Source organism: Pavona decussata, unplaced genomic scaffold (assembly GCF_977016875.1).
Source record: "Pavona decussata unplaced genomic scaffold, jaPavDecu1.1 SCAFFOLD_34, whole genome shotgun sequence".
NCBI lineage: Eukaryota > Metazoa > Cnidaria > Anthozoa > Scleractinia > Agariciidae > Pavona > Pavona decussata.
Window position 1 is genome coordinate 1,393,149 of NW_028145457.1, and position 21,239 is coordinate 1,414,387.

At 40.1% G+C, this 21,239-nt stretch overlaps 2 protein-coding genes across 7 annotated transcripts; one reads left to right on the top strand and one right to left on the bottom strand.

Moving 5' to 3' along the window:
• The first annotated feature begins 737 nt into the window (after nucleotides 1-737).
• LOC146484388 (uncharacterized) lies at nucleotides 738-15,356 on the top strand. Its single transcript, XM_085104851.1, has 10 exons — nucleotides 738-786; nucleotides 3,316-3,615; nucleotides 4,179-4,484; nucleotides 5,342-5,456; nucleotides 9,162-9,379; nucleotides 9,794-10,066; nucleotides 10,614-10,822; nucleotides 11,767-11,798; nucleotides 13,377-13,555; nucleotides 13,827-15,356. Exons 1-10 carry the CDS (start codon nucleotides 738-740, stop codon nucleotides 15,194-15,196), a joined length of 3,051 nt encoding a protein of 1,016 aa, XP_084960977.1. The 3' UTR covers nucleotides 15,197-15,356.
• A 98-nt stretch (nucleotides 15,357-15,454) lies between these two features.
• On the bottom strand, nucleotides 15,455-20,459 carry LOC146484389 (uncharacterized). Of its 6 annotated transcripts, none has more exons than XM_085104828.1 (5): nucleotides 20,159-20,459; nucleotides 18,662-18,733; nucleotides 17,833-18,378; nucleotides 17,446-17,646; nucleotides 15,455-17,127 (listed from the first exon to the last, which is right to left on the bottom strand). In XM_085104828.1, exons 2-5 carry the CDS (start codon nucleotides 18,705-18,707, stop codon nucleotides 16,460-16,462), a joined length of 1,461 nt encoding a protein of 486 aa, XP_084960954.1. In that variant the 5' UTR covers nucleotides 18,708-18,733; nucleotides 20,159-20,459; the 3' UTR covers nucleotides 15,455-16,459. The 6 variants fall into 6 exon arrangements, with proteins under 6 accessions (XP_084960954.1, XP_084960957.1, XP_084960956.1 ...); XM_085104831.1 differs by having other exon boundaries at nucleotides 18,665-18,733; nucleotides 20,159-20,458; XM_085104830.1 differs by lacking the exon at nucleotides 20,159-20,459 and adding an exon at nucleotides 19,941-20,109 and having other exon boundaries at nucleotides 18,665-18,733.
• Nucleotides 20,460-21,239: the final 780 nt, after the last annotated feature.

The window sequence follows — 21,239 nt, forward strand, 5'->3', positions numbered from 1 at the left end:
TTCAAATGTGATAAGAAATAGGGGGGGGGGGGGGGGGGGGGGCACTCAGGATATTAAATTTTGGAAGACTTGTACTTAGTTGAAATATAATTGCTTTGTTTATAGAATTGTGTATAGAAATAAAGCTGCGTTCTTGAGATATAACCATTTAAAATAGGGGAACGAACTTTTGGGACACCCTGTACCTATGCCGGAGATATAGTTGCTGTCCGTATTATTAGAGTGTCCGTAATAGCGATTTTTCCGCAAAGCGAGAGTTGACTGTACTTAAACAAATTATCAGAATCTCCCTTTGGAGTGACGGGCTACTGCTTTTATATGGAGTGCCCCAGTCCCTGCATGTGACTGAAATACACGAGTTTCGTGTCACATACTCCTGCATTACCTTTCAGCGGCGCTGTTATTGTAACCTCACTTTGTTCTTTCCGTCACGCAACGTTTTTTCCTGCATCACGATCAAAGAAGTACGTTTACCGTATTTTATTACCAGTATTGCGGGAGAAAGAATAGCTGGACGCGTGACGATTACTGTAGCGCTATTTCTGGAAAATTTTCATCATCCCAAACTGGGCATTGTATGTGCCTCCGGAAGGGGCGTTTCTGCATGTAAACTGTCATCTGGTTATGTCACGAGTACATGATATGTCGCTCGTACCCGACTACCGTCGCTGATCCTTGGTTCCAAACTTAGTAATCAAGGTTTCTTCAAAATGTTAAGGCTTACTTCAGTGTATATTATGTTTTGCTATGGATTTCTTTTCCTGGTTAAATACGCTGCTCTGAAAGGTAAGTCAGATGAAAATTATAAAGGGCAACATATCAATAGATCGCCGGTCCACTAAGCAGTCAACTAATTCTCCGTCTAAACCGGGACTTCATAAACGCAAGGCAAATGCCCATCAGACTGCTATTTTTCTAGACTGCTAGATTTGCTATTTTATCAAGATTCGCGCGTCATTGTTAAGCGCGAAGTTTCGTTCAAGCGAATCCCTACTTTTTAACAAATATTAACTCTATCATAAAAATTTAACGTAAAATAAAATGCAAGAATGATCGGACAGCTAAAATAATTTTATTGCCCAATATCTCGGTTAGACAAAACTAACCTTCTTCGGGGATTGCAAAAAGCGAAGTAAAGATTGCATTTTATTTTATGTTTTATTCAACATTGCTGATCCTGATCTACACAAAGCTCCGGCTTCACTTTGGGGTCCTTGCACGATTCAAGAGTTACCTTTAATATAAAAATTTAACCCCGATCACGTCTGGTATTTTTCAACTTTGGTGATGGCACAAAAAAATCTGTTTTTCGGAGCTCATACTGGAATTTTCGTCGTATATTTAGTGGCAAATTCACATGAACTTTTGAGACACTTTTGGGACGATTTAAACAAATATATAAAACAAATATTCCATCACATTTATTCCAGTAATATTATCTTCTTGCTGAACGACAACACGGGGCGTTTACTTCTCAAAAAGCAAATCAAATTTGTTATTTTTCCCTGCCTAGAGTGATTTTTGGAATTTAGACATTACGTCTTCACAGAAGAAAAAGCAACACTAATTAGGAAATTTTTACTGTTTAACTAACATGAGGATTATGCTATAATCGCTAACTGTGAGATACGTATCAATTTAAAATTTATTCTTCTAATACTAATCGCTGTTTGTGTATTCAATTTTAACCGGGGTTGAGGTGGGGGTGGGGGTGGGGTTGAGGTGGAGCTATGATAAGAAAAACTTCGACCAAGAAATTGTACCCTATAGTACGCTAAAAAAAAATTTGGCCAGGGGGTATACGAGATTTTTTCGTTCGAAAATTGCAATCCGTTCCCATGCCCACACCAATTCCGCAAAAAATCTTACAAGAAAACAAACTGAAAAACTGAAGAATGTAAAGAGAGACCCAAGGTGTGGAATATTTGGAAGAACCAAGAAAGCCACAGTTATCAACTCTTACTCGTGAACAAGGCCCAAGTCTCCGGGATCAGCAAACAGATGCAACATGCAAAACAAACACAAAAACATAACGAAAACAAAAGCTATACATTCGAATCTCTCGGGATGGCAGGGGACAAAGGAATTACGAAGATCACCCCCTCAAGGGCAAGGGTTGTCTTTGTGCAAACAACAAGTAGTCTTACTCGACAAAGACCATCCGGCAAAGGAGATTAAACTGAAAGAAGGAACACAATGGAGACACCGATGATGATTTCAGTGACCCTGAGAGCTGATACTTCATTGGTAAAGAACTAAAAAATCCTGTGCATAGAAATAGATTGATTGTTTACGATTGCTTCTCGATGATGATTATGGCCGACACTGGCAAAAATTCTTCAACTTGAAGACTAAACTTGTCTATTTATCTTACTAGTGTCTCAGTTTTTGCCTTTCATCTTTTGATTCTATTTCTGTAGTTTTATATTGAAAACTTAATACTAAAGCCTAATTAGGGGAACACTGTCAGTCTTAGGGTGATAATAATCATAGGTATAGCTTGCAAGCTGCTCTGTACTTTCTTTTAATTTTATCTTGGGATTAATTAAAGTGCCTAAGAAGCGAAAATTGTTTTTGTGTAGTTATAAAATTTGCACTTTGCAATATATGATTCCGAAGTTTTAGAGTGCTGGGGTAAAAATTGCGGATTTTACGAACGGTAAAAGTTGGGCTATTTTGCTCTCAAAAATGGTCGGAGGACTAGATCAAGTTTTATGCTGAATTCCAAGTTGTGACATCACGTTGGTGCCAAAAGTTTGTTTACTCTCATTCTGTTCTTGCCGCCAAAAAGGATTGTAGAAAGAGTAAAACATGACTAGCGATTCTGTGAACGATCGATTCTGGCAACTCTCTTTGTTACGGACGCCAGCAACACAATATCCGCCTCGCTGTCGCTTATCTTTCTTCTCTTCCGCCATGATGAATTGCAATTCTTGGCACCAACGTGACGTCAGCGGTTATTGTTACCTAGCATTTTGGCCGCGCGATTCGAATACTATTTTTGAGGGCAAAATAGCCCAACTTTGAGCGCTCACAAAATTGGCAGTACCCCAGCAATCTCAAACTTTGAAATCGCATGTTTGACAGGGTTAATTTTATAACTACCTAAAGACAATTTTCGCTTCATAGGCACTTTAATTACTGATGTTTCCCAACCATGTTCCTTGATTCGTTCTGACGAAGGGCTAACGCTCAAAAGTCAGCATTCGAGTCTCTTTACGGTGTCTAAATTACCTCATCAACTCTGTTAAAACCAAACAATCCTTTGTTTATTAGAGTGGCGATGATCATTTCATGTGTTAACTTTCACTACAGATTCCAGTAATCCCGGCGTACTCGCGTTTGTCAAGCAGCCAAGTGATATGACAGTTGCTGAGCAGACCAATGCTGTCATTCCATGTATGGCTGTCGGCGTGTCACCAGTTACCTACTCATGGACTCACAATAACACACCACTGATTCTTAACCCCAGCACTGGACGCTACAGACTGATGGAGCCGGGTGGAAATTTAACTATCATTAACGCTACCTTGAATGATGAAGGGGAATACAGGTGCATTGCAAGCAGTGACTTAGGCTCCATACTTAGCTTGAAGGCGGAAGTGCGGATAGCTTGTGAGTACACTGATTGTTATAAGCGTAACTAACTTGGTCATCTCGTGGTCATAAGCCAGATTCTTCCAACTAAAAGAAAAGAGTGATCGATGCTGAATTTTCTGGCGGTTAAACAAGCTCAGTGGCATCAAATTATCCCACTTTTCTTCGCTAAAGAATCACGAACGCAGTCACATTGAATTTAGGGGTCATTACAGTTTTTAAATCTTAAGCATCAAGTTGGTCCCGAGGTATATTCTTGTTCGCTGATTTCGTAATTTCTCATCTCAAACCAATAAGGTATGATGAGTGCTGATCAATGTTCTTGATCAGATCACCAGAAGGGACTCACATACGGAATACAGGTGGTTGAAAGCAGTCATAAGGGTAATCGGTACCGGTTGGACTTAACTGCGCACAATGGCCGCACTGTATTGACAAATTCTAGACGCTTTTCCACTGCTCTGTCTCATGCCCTCTTCAGAGCCATCCGATCGGCTTCTATTCGCTCTTTGCGCTAAAAAATGAGAGGCATTTCATATATTTTCCTTCTAATCGTAAATGAAATTGTGCTTCTTGTTTAGTTCTTCATATGAGCAATCCTATCAACAATACCATCACGGCTGCCATGTACTCATCCGTTCAATTTTCCATGAACGGGATAAACAGCTTCCCCAAGGCACAGTTTACTTGGCAAGTGAGAACATATCAGAGTACCGTGTTCGATGATATAGCTGACGGAGAGAATGGTAGATTGCTAATTTCACAGGCAGGAGACCTGTATATTACTGGTGCTAGGGAAGAGGATTCTGGGGCATACAGATGTCTGGTGACAAATCCAGTTGTTGAGAAAGAAATCTCTTTTGACTTTGCGCTGAACGTTTTAGAAGGTATGTCTAGGTCTATCCAGTTTGATGAAGTTGTCTAAGTTGTTACTGCGTGATGTTTTTAATTTGCTTTAAAAAACCCCGCCCTATTCGACGCAAGGCGTGTAAAGTACAGATGATAACCAACGATGTGAGAGAAATTGCTTGCAAATAACTCGATTTTCCTTTTTGGTCATTTTATCCTAAACTTCAATAAAGGTATGCTTCCTCAGTTCTCAGAGTTCTGGGTTTGACATGTGCGCTCTATTGCAATTGAAAAACATGGATGTTAAGATCAATAAAGTTGACGTGTAGGTAGAAAATTTCAAAATTTGTTTTCTTTAATGTACTTGAACTGACTGGGGAACACAGCCTAGTTCGTCAGCTTGTAAATCCACAACTATTTCTATTTAATGCATCGAATAAAAATACCTTTAAAAAACTCAGAAAGACATTTTCCGAGCCCAGCAGGAATCAAACCCACGCCCTTCCAGTTACTAGTCTGGATGCTAGAGCATGCAGACTAGTAACTGTATAGACTGAGCTATGGGTGACTCATATGGTGAACAGATCACAGGCTTGGGGTTATTGGTCTCAGGACTTCGCATCTCGCGAGTACACCGGTTAGAGCATCGAGACTAGTAACTGGAAGGTCGTGGGTTCGATTCCTGCTGAGGGCTCGGAAATTTTTTTCCGAGAATTTCATCGTGTACATGTACACATCATCTATTTCATAGCATTGAGTGGTTGGCTGATTCGCTCAACCAATCACACAACTGGCCATAACTGTGTTAGTTTTAACTTTAAAAGTTCGTCATTCAATATTCTAAAGTCTTGGTACATTATATGCTGTAATCTGGTTACACGTTTGTCAAATTCAGGAGCTGTTGATCGACCGCTGTCATTTCTTCTGTCGCCCATGACAACCGAGGTAACAGCTGGAACTGCTCAAGTGGTATTGGAGTGCTTTGTGAGACCTGTGGTGGAAAGGGGAAGGTACGACAACGAATCTAATTCAACACTAATACAAAGTAGTTGATCGTAAAGAAGTCGTTTCGACAGGCAGGCAACCGGCAAACAACAGACGGAGAGCAAACTGACTGAGACAAGCAAAGGCTCCAATTCCTTGTACTAATTTTTCTTCAGGTCGTACTGAATGGGCCTTTTTTTCTTCTTCGTTATTCAGTTCTCTTTTAAGGACGGTGCCTACTATTGTTACTGCGCATACGTTCTGCCCATCGCGAGATACTCGGGTTTCCTACGGGTGGTGCATACTAATACAGGAATATTTTTGCGCGGTTTAAAACTATACGGAGAAAGCAGAACTTACCAAATGCTTTTGGTATCTCAAAAGAAAATTGGGGTTAACCATGCATTTTTCAGAGATAATTCAGAAGTAATATCTCTAAAAAACGCCAAATGTAGCAATGTATGGGATTTTTTCCTAAATTGAAGCTCAATTTAGGAAAAAATCCCATACATTGCTTTATATTTTGGCGTTTTTTAGAGATATTACTGCTGAATTATCTCTGAAAAATGCGTGGTTACCCCCAATTTTCTTTTTGGATTCCTCTAGGTCTTGCTAAGATCTGCCTTTCCCGCATAGTCATAAACCGCACAAAAATATTTCGGTATTAGCAGGCACCGTCCTTAAGTCCGTAGCCAGATTAAAATTTTACCGAGAGAGTCGCGAAACAAGAAAAGAAATCAGTATGATGGTATGCGCGAACAAAACAAAAACGAAGCAATTCCCCCTTTGCTTGAGTCAAGCGATTTTTCAATGTCATATAACAGGGGCGGATCCAGGGGAGGTGAAATGGGTGAATTTTCACCCCCCTTTTTTTGAGCCCCCTTCCTTTTTTTTTTTCCTTATCCGTCAAATATTGAAATAATATTTGATTTCTCTAATTGAGGTGGAGAATGTGCATTAGCGATGACTGGTTCTACCAATCAATTTATTCATTTTGAGCCTGTTGAAATGGGGTTGACAGACCTACACGACTCCCGCTGTGTGCCCATTGTGTTGATAAAAGCCTTTATAATTTTGCTTTAATAAGCATGTCTTTAAGCGATTTCCCTTTTCTATAATAGATAAAGGGAGGTTCCTTGTATATCTCTCTTAGTAGCGGCTGGTTTTGTATTAAATGCCATTCAGTGTCCATTAGAATATTTTTCAAACATGGCAGTGATGGTTGAAATTGTGTCACGAAGGGTAGAATTTTCTTGTGCACTTTCTGTTTTTGTGTAAGAGCGTTCTTCCTTTCTGCGAAGTTAACTTCGGAGAGGATTTTGTCCACCAGGTTACTAGGATAAGCTCTCGATACCAGGCGTGTTTTAAAGTTTTTAATGTTTTCGTCAAACACTACTTTAGAAGCGTTTGTCCTCAGAAGTGCCTGCTGGGTGGCAGCTGTTGTAGTTTGTGTACTGAAATGTTTTAGTAGGTTTGTAATGTGTGGGCACGTCGAGAATCGATTGTTTCTCAAATCTCTGTCCCTTATAGACTGTTGTATCCAAGAATGTTGTTTCTTATTGTGAGACTTCAGCGGTAAACTTTATGGTAGGGTGGTACGAATTTGCTTGCTCAATGAATTTTCTATTTCTTCTTTGTTTGTATCCCACAAGTAAAATACATCGTCAATGAATCTTCTCCACATTAGTGGTTTGTGAACGCTCTGCCTTAAGATCTCCTTTTCTATAGATGCCATAAAGATGTTGGCAAAAGCTACTGCCATTTTAGTGACCATGGCAGTTCCGTGCGTTTGGAAGGAGTTCTCCTTCAGTATAAGGCTGAGCATTTCTCTGAGGAAATTTGTAGCTATAGGAGGGTTATTGGCATGAAGGTTCTCGTATGCGTTGCATACTATAGTGATTCTTTCAGTCCTCCTGTGGGATATTCGTGTAAAGGCTAGTGACATCCATTGAGACTAGAAAAGCGTTTCTAGGCACCCTAGTGCTTTCAATAAACCTTATGAAATGTGTCGTATCTTTAAGAAACGAGTCCTTTATTTTTGCTATTGGCTGAAGTAGTTTGTCTACGAATGATGATAGGCTCTCTTTTGGGCCATCACACCCAGATATGATAGGTCTTGACTTTCGACTAATGTCGGTTTGTTAATTTTTGTGAGGGTATAAAACACTGGGCTTCGAGGCGGATTTGGTGTTAGGTTAAACCATTTAACCGTCATTTCGTCTATGCACCCTGCTTGATGAAGGGCATTAATGAGGTGTTTAACTCTCTGGGATGTGTCTCTAACCATTGGTTCGTCTAGTGGCTGACAGTTATTTCTATCATCCAATTGTTTCTGTCCGTCATTGATTTTGTTTTCTCCGTTCATAACGACGGTTGTTCTGCCTTTATCTGCTCTTTTGAGAATAATTTCTTTGTTGTTAACGTTAATAAGCTCCTTGAGAGCTCTTCGCTGCACAGACCTCAAACACCTCAACCAGGCTTTGGCTCTATAAAAAATTACATTATTACAAAAATTCACCCCCCATTTCAAAATCCTGGATCCGCGCCTGTATAATCCCTAAAACAAAAGTGACAGACTTAGATCAAATTTGACAGTAAACAATAAATTAGTAAGTAACTTAATTCTGGAAAGAAGTAATTTCTTCCACTCATTCGGATACAACTGCCAACGATCATGGCTGGCGATCACCAAAATCCTTCTGTACGTATTTAAATCTTTAGGAAACAATTTCTCTGAAACGTTAATTTTCAACGGAAACGTCTGCGCTTAATCCAAAACGGATTGAACATGAACTTAGAAACTTTTACCGAAGCAACTGTCTCGGCTGCCTCTGAAGTGGCTATGGGTCTCGGAGGACACATGAGGATTTTTATCAAAAATGTTTTTTGATAACACAAGTAAATTGGTTGAATTTGTGAGTGATTTAAGGTACATTTGGGAGAATGTATAAACGTTGACTTCATGACGCAATTTACGGGTAACTTCATTGGTGTGGGTGAATCCATAGGGTGGCTCATAGGGTAGTGATGGTAGCCATAATTATGGTTATCAATCCATATGGTAATTAGGATAATTCATTGGATTATGGGTGTCTTTTGGGGATGAATTTGTGGGATGTGCATGGGTGAATTCATGAATATGACTAAAGTAATGAGTTGTGCAAATTCATGGGTGCGATAATGAGGTGGATCAGGGATCATGAGATATGGGTGTATTCATGGTTATAAGTGTAGTTATGGGTTGGATGAATAAATGGGATATGAAATACTTATACGAGTACATAATGTTTGTGACGCACTCACTTTTGTGAATCCACCCAATCATCCTGGTCGTATAGGAGTTATATGCTACTTATATAGCAAAACAACTAAGGAATGACAGATAACCAATCAAAAGCTGACGACTTAATTTTCCAAGAACAATCAGAAGAAAGGACATCAGACTTAAATTAATGTACAAAACTTGACGAAATTGTTAAATAAATTCACAATCTAACTTAAACTGAAAGGTCATAATTGTTGAGCACATTCAACGTATTTATTGTTCCTAAGCTAGGTTTTCCCTCCCCTCAATGAAAAAAGACTTTTGGTTGAGCAAGCTATAGGATGCAACACGTTAAAACTATTTTGAATACTTATTTGGTGTTCCTTTACCAAGCCAAAACAACATCGCTAGATACGTAACACTTAGTAATGTAAGTCTAAATTCTGCATGTCGTTCTTTTTCGCAGTCTAGAAATACCTTTAATCACGTGGCATAAGAATGACATAGAGTTAGACCCCATCCGTGACCCGAAGTACTCTTATCCGAATGGCGGCAGATCACACCATAAACTTGTCATTAATGACGCGGAGATCAAAGATTCTGACTGGTACAGATGCATCGCCACGACAAGGTCCGCTGTGATCACCTCACCACAGGCTCAGCTTATTGTTAAACATAAACCAGGTATGACGAATGGGTACCTTTGGCCCGGTTCTGGCGCCGAACCTGTAGTTTGACAGTGGTATGGAGACAGAAACTGGGAGTAAATCAAATAATGACAAACTCAATGAGCATTTCTTGGAGTTATTCCTGATTGGACAAGTTGAAAGCTGCACGACGTTGAACCGGTTTTAAATCAAACAGGAAGCTGTAGACAGCTTGTACTCGGGGAACCTTTAACATTGGTACTTGTAGGTTGTAGTTAGGTTCAAGCAAAGGGCGAAAGCGGCTACATGATGGCAAAGAGTGGCATAAGATGTTAGCGCGGTAGTATTGTAATGTTAGCTAAAGCGTAGGGTTATTTGAGAACTGGAGAGACTTGTGATTTAGGTCTCCATTCAGGTACATTAATATTGATACCATTCTTTTGCATTTCAGTTGTTCCGTGGTTTCAGCCCGGATTCCCCTCACTAATCCAATCTTTTGCCGGCACGGATCTGGCAATAGACTGCCGTGCATTGGCTGGAGATGTCACGTGGTATAAGAATGCTATCAGCGTTCGGTCTTTACCAAACCCCAGAATGTCTGTTTCAGCCAATGGGAGCCTCTTAATACAGAATGCATCTCATGTCGATGACGGGTTCTACCAAGCCTTTGCGAGGACATCAGTGGATGAAGTCTGCTCGCCTCCTATAACACTTGACATATTAGGTTGGTATATTGTTCTCACTATGACAGCGTCACTCGACAACAGAGTCGTGTTCGATGATTGAACACATCTGACCAATTAGTACAAATGCACGAAAGAAAACCGTTTTATCATCATTAAAAACACGCATAATTATACTGTAGAACAGTAAATACCAAAACGCTGGCGTTTTCTGTGCTATTAGAAAAATTCCCTCCTGTTGACATAGCGTGAGCTCCAAGTAACTCTTGGATGACTCTTCTTGTTTTCTGAAACTTGAAATAAGTGTCTTTGGGTAAGGATGCTATTTTTAAGTTCGTCTTTCGTGTCCCAGGAAAATAAAAATGTCAAACTAATTATGGTTTGTTCTTCCCTGTGGCAGGGGGGCATTTCGTGTACTGTACGTGAAACGTACCCCATGACATAGCACTCATTAAGGAATTTCTAAGCCAATCATGGAGTCCAGTGCACAAGCACCGTAAAAGCATCATTTGATTAAGGCGGTGGTTTAACCCATTTGCTACTGAATTTTTTGTACGAAAACTTAATTCAACATATAATTTATTACAGAGTGGGCTCCTCTGACAACCTTAGCTCCTGTGACATCATCCCCCACTAGACGTTTATCTACAGAAGTATCAAGTGGAGTTCCTACACAGTACACCACAGACAATCGAGTGCCACACCAGCCTTCACTGTCAAGCTTTCTGTACCGAAAGCAAACTACCAAGGGTTCAGCCATGCCCCTTGAAACGGAAAATAAAGGTGCTAATAAATCAGTATTTCTTTACGGTTGTCAAGTCAATTAAAACGACCATAATATGTGATTAAGTAATAAATGATCTATTTAACGATAAGATTATGCCGTAAGATACAAGTGGGATAAAGCATTTGAACATTAAAATAAATATTTCATATTATATTAGGGAAGTGAAAGATGAAAACCGTGTGATAGATCTCCGTTTGCCCCTGTTCCTTTCCTCTATTTTGTCAATCATTAGCAATAATTTCTATCTTTCTTTCACCAGATGCTCATCCGTGTTTAATAAACTTTCGTTTGCGTGAATATTTTTTTCAGGTAAAATGATGCTAATTTATGGGACAGTAGCAGGAAGTGTTTTGCTTTTGCTGCTTGTTGTACTTGCGATGTTCTGCTACAAAAGACAAACCAGACGAAGGTGAAGATCTTAATACGACTGACGTTGTTTTGAAATACAAGTTTTAGTTTTAATATGCTGACATTTCAGATTTTATTTTATTCCATTTTCACGTGAACGTGTTATATTCGCACCTTTATTGGAAATTCGGAGGACGAAGCAGCCCTACAGATGGGACTCCGTGGAGATAATTATTATTTCTCCGAGGTTTATCGGGCGCGCGGGAAGTAGTTGAATTTTAGCGGGCCGTACAGTGAAATACAGCCCGGAAAATTGACCAATCACACCACACGTACTAATTGAGAGATAGAATAAAACTTATCCATTTACTTATTTCTATTTACAGACTAAGGAAAGGAAGCATAAGGCTGAAATCCCATCCCGACAGCCATTCTGAACAGTTTGAAATGAAACCAGTTGAAGCCAGGTGCTTATTACTGAATTCATAGACGTTAACTCCTTTGTAAATAAATCCTTTGTTTCATTGTTACTTGTCACTGTTGTAAGGAAATTTTCCCTGATGTGAATATAATTCACCTTACACGCTTTCTTTTTCTTTCCTACAGACCAATGTCTTCTCCTCCAAGACCGATCACAGGTATAAAAACCACAGGATCCCAACATTTGCTTTCGTTTCTTCGTCATTAGAAATTTATGAGTACACTATATTTCCACGAAAAAAGGCGTTCTGGGTGCTTATTTTTTACCTTTTAACAATTACAAACTGGCTTAAATTTTGGACAATGTATCGGTGCGTAAACGATTAAACTTTTATTACTATTGGAGAAAAAGTTTAGTTGGTCATTTCAATTTTCAAGACACCGGCGGCTGTTTTCCATTTATAAGAGGCTTTGTTTAGATCTTTGGGGGCCGAGAAGCGGGACAGGGCAGCGATGGAACTAAAACTAGCGTATTTAAACATGTTTACGGCTTTAATTTTCCCAAATCCACCATTTTGTTATTGCCTCGAAGGTTTTAAACCCTTAGGCGGCATCATTGAAGCCCCCGCTTAAACGCATAGTAGGTCGAAGATGGAAAAAGTCTTGTTTTGACCGAAGTCAGCGCCCGTTGTTGTGCAGGGTAATGCATTCAACCAGTAAACGTGTATTTTCGCGTAATCATGACACATAAGGATAAAAATTAGCGAAATTATACAAGGTTTCGTTTATTTAGTATATGTATTAAAGTAACATATTCAGTTTATTTCCTCACTTGAAAATAATATGATGATATCGAAACGTTTGTAATTTCGCTAATTTTTATTCTCAAATGTTTATCTGAAACTATAATGATTAAGTACTCCTCGTGTTATTGACATTAAAGGAATTATTTACTTACTTTACTGATTGCAATCATAGATCATGATTGCAATCATAAATGAACCTTGGGTATCCGAAAGTATCCATGTATTTTCACGAATTAAAAACTTTTTGAAAGTATTAAGATTTAGTCAGATTTAGAACTGTTCACGGCTAAACGAATTAATCTTTGTAAACCTTTGTGGCGTGCACTATGCTTTCTGCACCTCATATTTTAGATCTTTTGATGATTTATGAATGAGCCCTTTGTAACAGTTTTTTTTACAACAAATGTGAACAAGCTTTTTGCAAGATCGCATACTTTTTATTTTGGCTAGCTCACCTTGTTTCAGAACGCGCTAAGGTAGTACGATGGCCACTTTGTATAAAGATTGGTGTTATTGTAGCTATCAGCGATTGAACTGTGCTCAGGGAGACAAAGTGAAGAAAATCTCGGATCATCAGTTGGTTGTCTCGTTAACTTCCCTTTAAGGCTCCTAGGCCATCGTTTATTTTGTTTGACTTCAATTTAAGGCTTTTCAAACACTAACTGAAGTTATTGCTAGGCTCTCAAACCATCAACTGTCGAATTTGGATTGCTATTTTAAGACCCTCAATCGACCTCAAGTTATCATTTTGTAACGTAACTTCTTCTCCTAAGGCTGTCAAATTTAACTTTAGAGCCATCAAACCATGATTTATTTCGTTTCATTTCTTAAGACTATCAGACCATCAATTGTCTTGTCTATTATTTTGAAGGCCATTAACATTAAACTCATCAGTTATATCGTTTCATATCAATTGTCTCCTTTAACTTCTCGTTAAGACTCCTAGACTATCACTTGGTCATCTCATTTCAAATGAATCTATTCATTTAGGTTCTGTTTATTTTTAGTGCGCAGATTTGGCAACTCTGGATCAATTCAGGATTTGCTGCAGAGTCGCAAACCAAACCTTCACCGAGTATCGCTACACTCCACTGACAACAACAGGTTCATTGGGGCAACTGAAAGTGAGGACCATCCTTCTGCTCATTTGAATCCGGCATTGATCAATGGTGAGCAAACAAGGTTGTATTTGTTCTAAACTGCCTTGCAAATTTGAGACATTCTGATTAGTTTTGGCCGAATTTGCAAATGAGTGTCATAAATATGTACAAGCAAGTCAGAATTGGTTTTGGTTTTACATCTCATTGGTTGAGAATGTGGAGCCAGTTTCGCTGACCAATCACAGAGCGAAGAAAACCGAAACCAAAGCAAACGACAATTACTTTCAACACTCAATTTAAAACTGCTCTAATAAAACTTTTTTGGTTCTGTTTATTTCAGGACTTACAATTATTTCTCCACCAACGCATGGAACAAATGACGCCCTTCAAGAATATCTCTTTCCCAGTTTTGAACTGGAACAAAGTCCAACACTTACCAATAGCGAATCAGAGGATTTAAATGACAGTGGTATGGAAGAGGAGATTTCTGGCAACACCCAGAAATTGGGGATTCCGATTGAGTCAATCGCAAAGAATTGCATAAAAGAAAACATTTCTTGCCGTCTCGACAACAGAGCTCAAGACAAAAACAATGGCGAAGTGTTAATTGAAGGCCGGGGAACAGAGCCTCTCTATCATGTTTTGGAGCGACCTGGAGACGGTCGGAGAAAACAGGGAGAGACTGAAGACGACAAAGGCGAAGCAGGGAATTTTTATCAGTCACTGAGGCAAAGTTACCAGGATACGACTGAAGATGAGCACCGGAGAATAAGTGGACACTGTCCGCATGGTTACCTAAAGGAGCTTATTTCATCAAGTACCGAACTGTATCAGTCCTTGACTCCACCCAACCATGACAATGTGTTGAACGACGTGCCCAACTTGAACCAAGACAACAAGGACTCCGCTTCGCCATCTCAAGGAATCTATCAATCACTCAGTCTTAACAGTGAAGGCCAATCTCATTTGCTTTTGAATAATGAGAGGCCACGGTCAATCAGTGGGATTTATCAACCATTAAATAAAACGCCTTTTGCGAGGTGCTGGTCAGCTCCGCAGAAAACCTCCAAATCACAGGTCACGCTTGAGTCCACCAGACCTGCAAACCCACAGGCTGAATCAGAACCCATCTATCAAACGGTAGATGAGCAGGAGCGCTGTCCGCTAAACCTAGATGATCCTGGAAGTTCTATTCCCCACGGACGAAGACGCACTCCTCGGGCAAGTCCTTTGGAGCAGCGAAGAACAATCCAAGAGCCATTATTCATTGCAGTTGACGTGAGACCCTCTCCGCCGAACCGAAGAATATGTCGAAGTGAACACGAACCCAGATACAGTCCATCCCCCTGCCGGAAGAGCTCCCCCACTCCCCACCGTTCTGTCCGGGGCCACCGACGCAACTTCAGCGATGGTGTTCGTGCTGTGTCTTCAATTGTGAACACTGCGGGAAGAGAAGGTACAAGCGCATCTGCTGAGAGACGCGCTCCGAATGCCTTGCCCCGCCATCTTGGTCTTGGACACCGCCGGAACAGGAGCGATGTCGCACTCTGTCCCATTGATCGAAGTGAGGAGAGTGTAACGAGGCGGCTGACCTCCGTCAGTGATAGCGGGCTGCCACGGTCACCGAGTCTTGGATCACTTGCAACTGGTGAATATTCGAGGTCTGCAGTTAGTGATACAACACACTGCTCAGTTCACATCGGGCCGTAATATATGGGCTTCGGATCAGATTTTAAACAAACGGATCCATTAGTTTCGTTCTTCCAATGTGTCTGCAGATGGGACGACAGGGTTTTTATCCCCAAAAAACAGGGAAGTTCGATAGTATAGTTGTTATTTTTCTTGACATTGCGCAAAGCGTCTTTTGCACTTTTTTGTGACTGGTAATAATAATAATAATAATAATAATAATAATAATAATAATAATAATAATAATAATAATAATACGTGAGAGATACAGCTTCTGTAACAGATGAGAATAGATGACACGAATAGATAATTGACTACAAAGTTGGTAGGGAATGCAATTTATTGCTTTTACTTACAGCCTTTCCTAACGGCTACCGTTCACATGTCGCTTGATTATGGGAATGACTAGTAACTCAAACAACGAGCGGTATTTGTTATCTGACGCAATAGTTTGCTATCTTTAGTAGTTTGAGAATAATTCCGAACGATTTTCAAAGTGGGCGTAACTATATCAGGGTAATTGAAGCTGAGAATTTTTCCACAGGTAAATCATTTACTTCCTTTTGCTACATGACACCCAGATTTGATTATAATGAATGATTATGGCAATCTGTTTTCTTTAGAAGAAACCATAATTAAGTAAAGCGAAAAAAGGATTACAAATAATAGTTACACTGTGTGTTCACTAAGTCATTCATTAAAGAAAACTAAAAGGTATGTAAATTGGGCTTTTTTGTATCAAAACCTTAGCTCTTCCCGAAAGCCAAAAAAAGAAGGAATTATGTTGAAAAGAGAGGCGTTGTTAACCGTTTAAAAGTGTTATCACTTGTAAAAGTACAAAAACTTCGACCTCTGACCTTCACATCTTAAGGAAAAGTCTCCTTTGCATAATCACACCTGATCTTTCTGTATGCGAACTCCGCAGAATCGTTTGTATCTCCAGCTTTGTTTTGAGGTGAAGGGATAACCATGGACCTAACAACAGTTGATTTTTTCTCTTAAGATTCACGTACAGAGGGAGAACGTGTACCCCGCGTCTTGTTATGATTTACTACTTAAAAATGGACTGTTTTGCAATTAAACACATCATGGGCGAGATACTGTTCAATGTATCTTCCTCCAATGTGGAAAAGCAAAGGAAACCAGCGAGTGGTCGCTTGTGAATTGGAGATCTAAAAGTTCATTAAATGTTGGTCGCGTGTGTCAGGGCAGCATCATGGCTATTAAAGCTTTGTGTTTGTACCTAAGGAATTATTGTGACACATTTCTTTGATGCGTATTGGATCAGACGGCATGTGCTCTAAGCTGCGGAGCAGGTGAGGACCAAACCGATTCCGCGGCGGCTGAATTTTCATAAGCTTCTGATCTAGCTGGCACAACGAGCCTCGCTGCCGCTGCAGTTAGTGACGCTAAGACGTTGCGAGTCTGCGGTTTTCGGGTTATCATAGCCCGGCCAACTGGCGCTTGCGTTACCACCGGGTAGCCATGGTTTCGCATCATCCGCGTAGTGAATGTGAGGCCTGCCTGCCCCTGTGGAATTAAGTTCCTGTAATAAACCTGTCTGGAGAAGCTTGGCGAAGACACCACAGGATGCTGTAATACAGACGTGCGGCGAGCATGGGACGCCAGTAGACTTGCACGTGGGTAGGGAAAACGGTGCTGAATACCAGGTCGGACTTGACCAGGGAAATTCGCTGGTGGGGGAGGGTAGGGATACCGATTAAAAGCCCTGACAGGGACCCTCCCAGGGATACGACCTCTCGTCTGTTGATGAAACTGATCACGTGGTCTCTTGGGCTGACCATAAGGTTTTTCTTGTAAAGGTTCTGGTGATTTTCCGTCGGCTGCAGGGATACCCTGTGTGTTAATGTCGTAGCTGGGATATTGGTTTGGATTAATAAAGGTGGTTGTGATGAAATACGGTGTCTGGATATTTGATCTATGAGGACCTCCTACAAGAAAAGCACAAAGGGATGCGTGTTAATTCCCAGACCCTACGGCAAAGAGCACTTTGTTTTGTTTGTTTGTTTTTCTTTGTATTACCTCATTTGTTCACTTATATTTGTGCAAATTGGACAAGTTTATAAAATAAGAAAAAAGAAGTTTTTTGAGTGCTTTTTTTGCGTGCTGAGGGTTCATTGTTGAACACTATAAGGGACAAATAATAAGCACACGGCAGCAGTAAAACGTCTGATACATGGGCCACTTGCTGAACTGGATGTCGTACAAACAAAAGGTATAACGTGTGAAAAGCTAAGTAACTGACATACCAACAAAACGCTGCACAGTAGCTGCAGGCTGCTGTGGACTCAATAAATTGTTAGTGTTGACTTGACTTCGCACGGGGATAGCTGGCGGTCGCCTACGCGACGCTGTATCATAAGACTGCAGATGCTGACCAGTTACTGGGTTACCATAAGCTGTTTGCTGGCGTTGCATTGAGCGAGCGTAAGGAGAAACACTCGTTAAATCTGAGGAGAAATAGGGTAAAAAGAAATCGTTTGTTTTCACCCTGAATATTTTTGTTATAGTTTATTTGCTTAACTGGCATGTTGGCGACCTTATTATTTTCGTTTTGATTGCTTGAGTGTTTTTTGGTGCTAGATAGGAAGGGTTGTGCCGCAGCTTTAGAGGTAGGGCTTAATTCTCCTACTTACACGTTGTCTGTGTTGTTGCTGTACGTGGTCCAGTGTAAGCCGAATATGCAACTGTCCTTTGTGGAGCGTAGTAAGCCGTTTGCTGTCCTTGCTGATCTGACGTCGTATAGTGATTAATACTTTGGACACTTAAGCCCGGCACGCGTTTTGCACCTCCCTGGTGATAAATAGGCAAACGCGTTTTCGCCTTGGTTGCTGTTGCTTGATGTTCATTGCTTGAATGCTGATTTGTTATTTGTTTTGACGAGTCACTTGAGTTTGTTTTCTCCTGTTGTTCAGGACCTTCGTTCTTGGTAACTTGGTTTTCAATCAAACCTGTTGAACCTGAATGCTCCTCGGTCGCTGAACCTTCTCCACTTCCGCTGCCGTTGTCCTTTATAGCGGAATCCAGAAAGTTAAACAGCCTTTTGACACCGTCTTTTCTCTTCTTGTGTTCTGGAATTTCAGACTTCTTTGCGTGCAGTTCGTCTGTCACGTAGTCCTTGTCACTGCCTGGAAGAGCATGTATTTGCTCAAAGAGCCACTGCGGTGATGGACTGGCTGAAACTACAACACAATAACATGGTAATAACATAACCTGCAAACAGGTAGTGGATCATTCAAACAATATGACACCAAAATTATGTTAGAAATGTTAACCGGCCAATCAGAACGCGCAGAAACAATATTCACTGGTTTGGTATATACTAACATTCGAAACTAGTGGATATTGTTTTTGCACGTTCTGATTGGCTGGTCAAACTCCCGATAACATTTGCTATTTTTATTCGGTTCGGATAAAAGCAGCACTGAAATGAAAGCAACAAGGGAATCGTACAGAACTGCTTACCACTACAGCAGCAGCAGCACAGGAAAAATGGAATCAACAGGTACATGATGTTTTGTGCGCTTGATAACAGGCCTGCAAGAATGAAACTGAAGTGTAAGTCATAGTAAACTGAAAAGTGGATCATAGATTTTATTAAGAACTGGATCGTTGTATAATGCAATTCGAGCGATTTGATTGGCTTAGCGGTCATGGTATATGAGGCATTATATCATGCTCGAGAAACATGGACCATTAAGTTGTCTTCTAATTGTTCTTGCCAAGCGAAATCAGCAAAATCTAGCAATATTTCTTGATTGCTTTTAATAAAACAATTATTCTACTCACGCTTGTTGAATATGAGATGATAGATAGCCAACTCGGCGCTACGCGCCTCGTTGGCTGTCTGTCTTCTCATATCCAACGCGCGTTCGTGGAATAATTGTTAAATGTAACCAACGGAAATTTGAATTGAGAGACAGTCACATCAGTGAACGTAAGCAATACTATTTCAAACTGATGAAATTGGCAAATTTATTTCTGATGCATTTATGTGTGACTGATTCCAGTGTTAAGGTTGTTTGCAGAGGTCACGTTTGTGTTGTTCCATCTGTGAGTGCTGATGTACTAGACTCCAGTACTTTCTCTGTGCACCTGACAAGCGGGTGTCTGGCATATGAACAACACTTGTAACTGGCATCTTCAATACATTTTCATGTTCTGATGTGATGTGTTTAACTCACTAAGGTATCAGTATGGTGTGAACTGTTTGCCTCTCCATTCTAAAATTTCGGTATTTTAGTTGGCGAGTTACATTATTTTCTCTTCCTATACAATGCACTATGTGTTTTAATAGAAGTACTTTGAGTTATAGAGGACTTGAATAGGGAAATTAGTCTTCAATTACTCCTGGTGTATTAAAGCTTGACAGCCTTATTTTATGCGAACACGATAATGTTCGGTCAGTGGCTTTTTGAACAAAGAAAACGCATTTAAACACAAACACGTATAAGAAAACCAAAGACTGACTCGCGGATCTGTGGCCAAGACTTTTCAGTACTTTCTGCTTAAAAACAACGCTTCCTTCGCAGCTAGTTAATCAGTTCTTTGGGAAATGTGATTTTTACATTCACTTTTAAAGCTGGACAGACGGATACGTTTAGAATTATGAATACACGTGTTGGTGCGTAAAAACTAAACAACGGCTAAAGGACAATTGACGTTAATTTGTCTGAAAGAACGAAACACCTGTACAAGAAAATGGATGTAAACACAGATGCCAACATTTCTTACTTTATGTTACCTTAGGAGATCCTTGGAAAAGAAAACTGGGATTTGAAGTGTTAAACTGCTACCGTTGTGTTACAGTTGTTATGAAATAATAGATTAACAGGATCGATGATATTTTCAAGTATTTCACGGTACTGATCACAGTACCTGAACAACAAATGACAACATTTAAACCCTTGTATCATCTGGTGGCCTGTTTGTTGTACAAATAAAAAAACCTGTTAGTTTTACCTGCCGACAAATAATTATAACCTTATCCTTGGTAAGTATGAGTAAATATACCAATATCCCAGGTTTATATTTCCGAATGCACTTTGAGAAGATCTCTTACTGTGCCGACATCTTTCTCATGAATTGTGGTAAGGTAACTGGCCTCCTTTTCATATATTCTCAATGGCTTGCTTGCCAGTTTTCACAGCTCCACCCAGCAGACTTTACGTCTAGCGCAGAAGCAATGCCGCTAGCCAGACAGACTAACAGAGAAAGAGGAGTGGAGTGGACAGATAAAATATTTCTGTGCTTGTAGCCTATGTGTGAAAGTCCTCTTGCACTTCCTATCTTGCACGTTACTTTGGAATCCAGTGCGGCCATAATGAAGCACTTGACAACAAGACTAAATTCAAGATCTTTTGCACTGGGTTATTTTTATCCCTGATAATACAGGTCAGGCCATTAGAGGGGGATAATCACCTTATTAGGATTTAGTCCATGACATTGCAAAGTATTACTCGTATTTTGATGCTTTTATGTAATCTGGATTGCGTTTAGAAAACGAGAACTCCACTTAGATCTTTCTGAATAATTGCTAAATCGTATTTGTTTGAAAATTCATATCAAATGGAATTCCTGTAAACTGAAGGTGTTCATCTTTCATGTGATCTCGTTACTCAGTAGTTCTGCTTCATGGATAAATTAATTTGTTGACTATATTAACAATCCTCACAGCCGCCCTCGTATCATGTGTCTGCAGTAGAGGTGAACCACGCCCTTTCTATAATCGTCGCTTGCCGCGGTGGAGAAGCAATGCCAAAATCATTTGTGCGTTTCGTGGTTCAAACGTTTCTACTGAAAACAGAACGAGTTGACGATATATCGTAAAGTAGGTTACACAAATTATTTTGTCACTTATCGTCCGGTTCCACTTGGATAACATCTTTTACCGGTACCGGTAAAACAATTGTTGGCAATTTACAGGTGTCCCAAAGCAAACAGTCTGTCTGAACCTCGCATTTTTATTGACAAAATACAAACGATTCTAGTTGGCGAGTATGTAACAATGAACTTTAACAGTAACTTCAGGTCAGCAAATTCA

Excerpts from the sequence above, each read along its gene's own strand:
- LOC146484388 (XM_085104851.1), top strand. The coding sequence starts at position 738 with ATGTTTTGCTATGGATTTCTTTTCCTGGTTAAATACGCTGCTCTGAAA. Across the intron at positions 3,616-4,178 it reads GGCGGAAGTGCGGATAGCTT|TTCTTCATATGAGCAATCCT; the intron begins GTGAGTACACTG and ends CTTCTTGTTTAG. Across the intron at positions 13,556-13,826 it reads GAATCCGGCATTGATCAATG|GACTTACAATTATTTCTCCA; the intron begins GTGAGCAAACAA and ends TGTTTATTTCAG.
- LOC146484389 (XM_085104828.1), bottom strand. The coding sequence starts at position 18,707 with ATGTACCTGTTGATTCCATTTTTCCTGTGCTGCTGCTGCTGTAGTG. Across the intron at positions 17,647-17,832 it reads AGCAACAACACAGACAACGT|ATTTAACGAGTGTTTCTCCT; the intron begins GTAAGTAGGAGA and ends ATTTCTCCTCAG. Across the intron at positions 17,128-17,445 it reads TACTGTGCAGCGTTTTGTTG|GAGGTCCTCATAGATCAAAT; the intron begins GTATGTCAGTTA and ends CTTTTCTTGTAG.